The 3,689-nt window shown below is 43.2% G+C and overlaps 1 protein-coding gene across 1 annotated transcript in view; it reads left to right on the top strand.

Annotated features, from left to right (window-relative positions):
- The window catches only part of SLC35F2 (solute carrier family 35, member F2), a 56,955-nt gene extending 55,224 nt beyond the window's left edge, over positions 1 to 1,731 (top strand). Inside the window, exon 6 of the mRNA XM_012659125.1 lies at positions 1,546 to 1,731. Coding sequence (XP_012514579.1) covers positions 1,546 to 1,731 — 186 coding nt within the window. The remainder of the gene's footprint in view (positions 1 to 1,545) is intronic.
- The last annotated feature ends 1,958 nt before the right edge of the window (positions 1,732 to 3,689 follow it).

The raw sequence follows: 3,689 nt of genomic DNA, 5'->3' as shown, positions 1-3,689 counted from the left end.
TCATTAGCTACTTTCTTTCTGTGCTTTATTTATCATGCAATTAAAAACAGATATTGATTTATTTAATACTTGAACTTTTGTATGGGTCCCCAATTCAAATAGTGTGTCCCCATTCTTCACTTTAAAATCAGGTTAGCAGGACCATTCATAAGTTGAGTTTGCTTGTTCCATAAAAAAAAAAAAATCTGGGATATGTAATTACACATTTGTTGTGCTATATAATTTCCCTAATTTTTACTCTACCATTGTTGGTCAGTCATTAGCTACTTTCTTTCTATGCTTTGTTTATCATGCAATTAAAAACAGATATTGATTTATTTAATACTTGAACTTTTGTATGGATCCCCAATTCAAATAAAAGCAAATATACAAGTACTTAATATAATTTATTTAAACTCTTGGGGTATGTCAGAATGTCATTTTCAGCATACACACCCAATGGATTAGTGTTCTGTCCTCACTGCGTTTTGTTCTGGGTGGTTGTTTTCAGTCCTAAAAAGGGGCAGGTTGAAGAAAGTCACCAAAAACTCTGTCTATCCTTGTGGTGTGTTGTCACAAGGGGATCCTGCTAGAATTAGTCCTTCTCAGAGCAGAGAGGTTAGGAGATGCCTCCTGTTGGGCTCTGTTCCCTGTGGTTGTCTTCACTGAACCTTATATCGGTCACTTCTTTGGGCTTCAAACTCTTTTGAAAAGTGATGTCTTAGGCTCTTTCTGGCTCTAGAAATCTGAATCTGCCCAGCCTGCCGTAAATTTTATTATACACCATTTGTCTAGGGCCAGGCATAGTGGCTCATGCCTGTAATCATAGCACTTTGGGAGGCCCAGGTGGGAGGATCACTTGAGGCCAGGAGTGGTGGCATGTGCCTGTAGTCCCAGCTACTCAGGAGGCTGAGACAGGAGGATCTCTTGAGCCCAGGAGCTTGAGGTTTTTAGTGAGCTATGATGAGGCCACTGTACTGTAGCTCAGGCAACAGAGTGAGACTCTGTCTCAAAAAATCCCCAAAAAACAAAAAGCAAAAAAGCCAAAGCAAAAAACCTACTTGCCTACAGAGACAAGATAGTCTATTAAATTTTAACAAAATGAATTTCATTAGAATAGCATACGTTGAGAGGCTGTTGAGCAGATGTTGCATGTGTATATCCACATTCTATTAATATCATAGGTCCTATGTTTCGTTTCATACCAATAGTGTGAAGTCGTGTCTAGGGTCTGAACTGGGCTGTCCCATGGTGTCCATGCTGACCTTTTACTTTCTCCACTAAGTGGGACTACTTTCAGGGTGGGGTGCGGCTGGATCAACGCAGAGAAAGGCAAAGTCCCATCTCTCCTAAAGATCCAAGGATCTAGCTGGCCGAGGTGCCTGGTGCTGTTGCCAGAGGCCTTCCATTCACCAGTATGGCTGGGAGGGTTTTGGGTGTTAACATCTCCTCAGGCAGCTTTCAGGAAAAAGGTTAGGAGAAGGTAGCCCTCAAAGCACAGCAGGCGAAAGGCAGCAGCAAAGATGGACATGAGGGAGCACTTTTTTGCCTGTTTTTCTCTCCTAGTTTTCGGGACTCTACATCCTGTCCTTCACCGTCATCATGCTGGGCTTTATCCTGTACTGCTCCACGCCGACTCGCACGGCAGAGCCGCCTGAAAGCACGGTGCCTGCGGTCACCAGCATTGGGATCGACAACCTGGGACTGAAGCTAGAGGAGAACCTCCAGGAGACCCACTCGGTGGCCTTGTAGCTGGAGAGGACGGCGCACACCCGTGCCCCACCAGGACAAAGCAGAGCCTGCCGACTGCCCGGGGGACACACGGGGAAATACCGGACTCGGAGTGAACACTCTAGGTCGTTGGATTGGATCCAGGGGTTAGATTTTAGGAAGGAATGTTAAACTGCATATCAAATGTAGAAATACCGAAAGAGAGCAGAACCCAAGGCTAGGATTGTGTTTCTGTGTGTTTGAGGACTAATACCTATTAGTGTCTGGGAGACGAGGTGCAGGCACCACACAGGGGTCCCAGAGGCACATGTGGGAGAGCAGGACTGGAGGGAGACCCAGGAGTGAGCTGGCCTCAGGACCGGGCCTGAAAGCAGCCTGGCTGGGCTGGGCTCTGTGGTCAGGGGTAGCTTTCCTTGGTTGGAGGCTTTGGGTTTTTGCCCTGGGGAGGCAGTCATTGTCTGTAGGCCTTGTGGCCTTTGGCATATGGGTCCTGGTGACAATTGCCTATGGTGGAAAAATGGATGGGGCAGCACTTGAGAGGTCCTGAGGTTCAAGTGTGAGTACTACAGGAGCCTTAAGCTGGGGTGCAATAAACCTAGGAACCCTCTCCTAATTGTTTCTTTTCTTTTCTCTCTCTCTTTTTTTTTTGAGATAGGGTCTCGCTCTGTCACCCAGGCTGGAGTGCAGTGGTGTCATTATAGCTCATTACAGCCTCAAACTCCTGGGCTCAAGGGATCCTCCTGCCTCAGCCTCCCACATACCTGGGACTACAGGCATGCACCATAACGCCCAGCTAATTTTTTCCATTTTTTGTAGAGACGGGGTCTCACTCTTGCTCATGCTGGTCTCCAACTGCTGACCTCAAGTGATCCTCCCACCTCAGGCTCCCAAAATGCTAGGATTGGAGGCGTGAGTCACTGCACCTAGCTACATTTTTTTTGTTTTTAATTCCTCCCCCGTTCTTCATTCCAGATCCCAGAGCAAACTCTCTCTGCTCTCAAAGCCTGTGACACTGGACGTCTCTTCCACATTTTCAGTCCCAGATCCTATTCTCCAAGATTTCTTAGACCCAAGTAAATGAATTACACCATCCTTTCTGAAAAATTCTCATGACCCCCTGGAATATTTCTGTCGATCTCATTTTATAATATTAAGCATCAGATCAGCAAACTAAGTCGTACTGCAAATTATTGCAATAAGGAGAAAACTTTGTTTCTATAACTGGTAGAAAAAAATAGATTATCATCAAAATGAAAACACAAAAGTAATTTCTCAGAGAAGAGTATGCCTAGGAGGAGCCCTCAATTGTTAAAAGAAGATACTACACTACTTCTTAACAAATATTTGTAATGTCGTGAGATTTTTATGATACTTCCTCAATGCAGAATGTTAACATGTAGCATCAGTATAGTGTCAACCAACAAAATGCCAGTTTAAGAAAATTCTGTGTGTAAATTTTTTGTAATAATATGATAAGAAATGGTGGATCATATTATTAAAGGACTTTGAATTCACGGGAGTACATTCACTATGTGGTTTCTTTGATTAACCAGTTCCTCTTGTGGATTTCAATGACTTAACATATTTGAAATTTCTTCATATTCAACTTTTTAGAGTCATGTCTTCTGTAAGGTGAGGGAAACCTATCAATATTTGGGGGCTATGCCGCGATTGAAGGGAATTCAGGAGAGTGAGCTCACAGATCATTTGCAGGAATACACACTTTCCAATTCTGAATTATCGTGGTGAAATTTTTACTTTAAGTGAAATGGTCTTTCATTCTCTGCAACAAATTAAAACTGTCTTTTATGTTTGGTTTTCATTAACAACTGTCAGTGAATGGAAAAGGTTATGTTAAAATGTTTGGCTGTTTTGGGAAGATTTTTGGTTTGATTAGCACACTGATTTTTTTTTTTTTTGATGTGTGCTGTTTTGTTTATTGTTTCATTTTATTCGCATCAGTGACGGCTGCAGTCAAA

The sequence above is a fragment of the Propithecus coquereli genome, unplaced genomic scaffold (assembly GCF_000956105.1).
Source record: "Propithecus coquereli isolate 6110/MARCELLA unplaced genomic scaffold, Pcoq_1.0 Scaffold6, whole genome shotgun sequence".
Classification (NCBI taxonomy): Eukaryota; Metazoa; Chordata; class Mammalia; order Primates; family Indriidae; genus Propithecus; species Propithecus coquereli.
The sequence above is the reverse complement of the archived record's forward strand: the minus strand, read 5'-3'. Positions and strand labels throughout refer to the sequence as shown.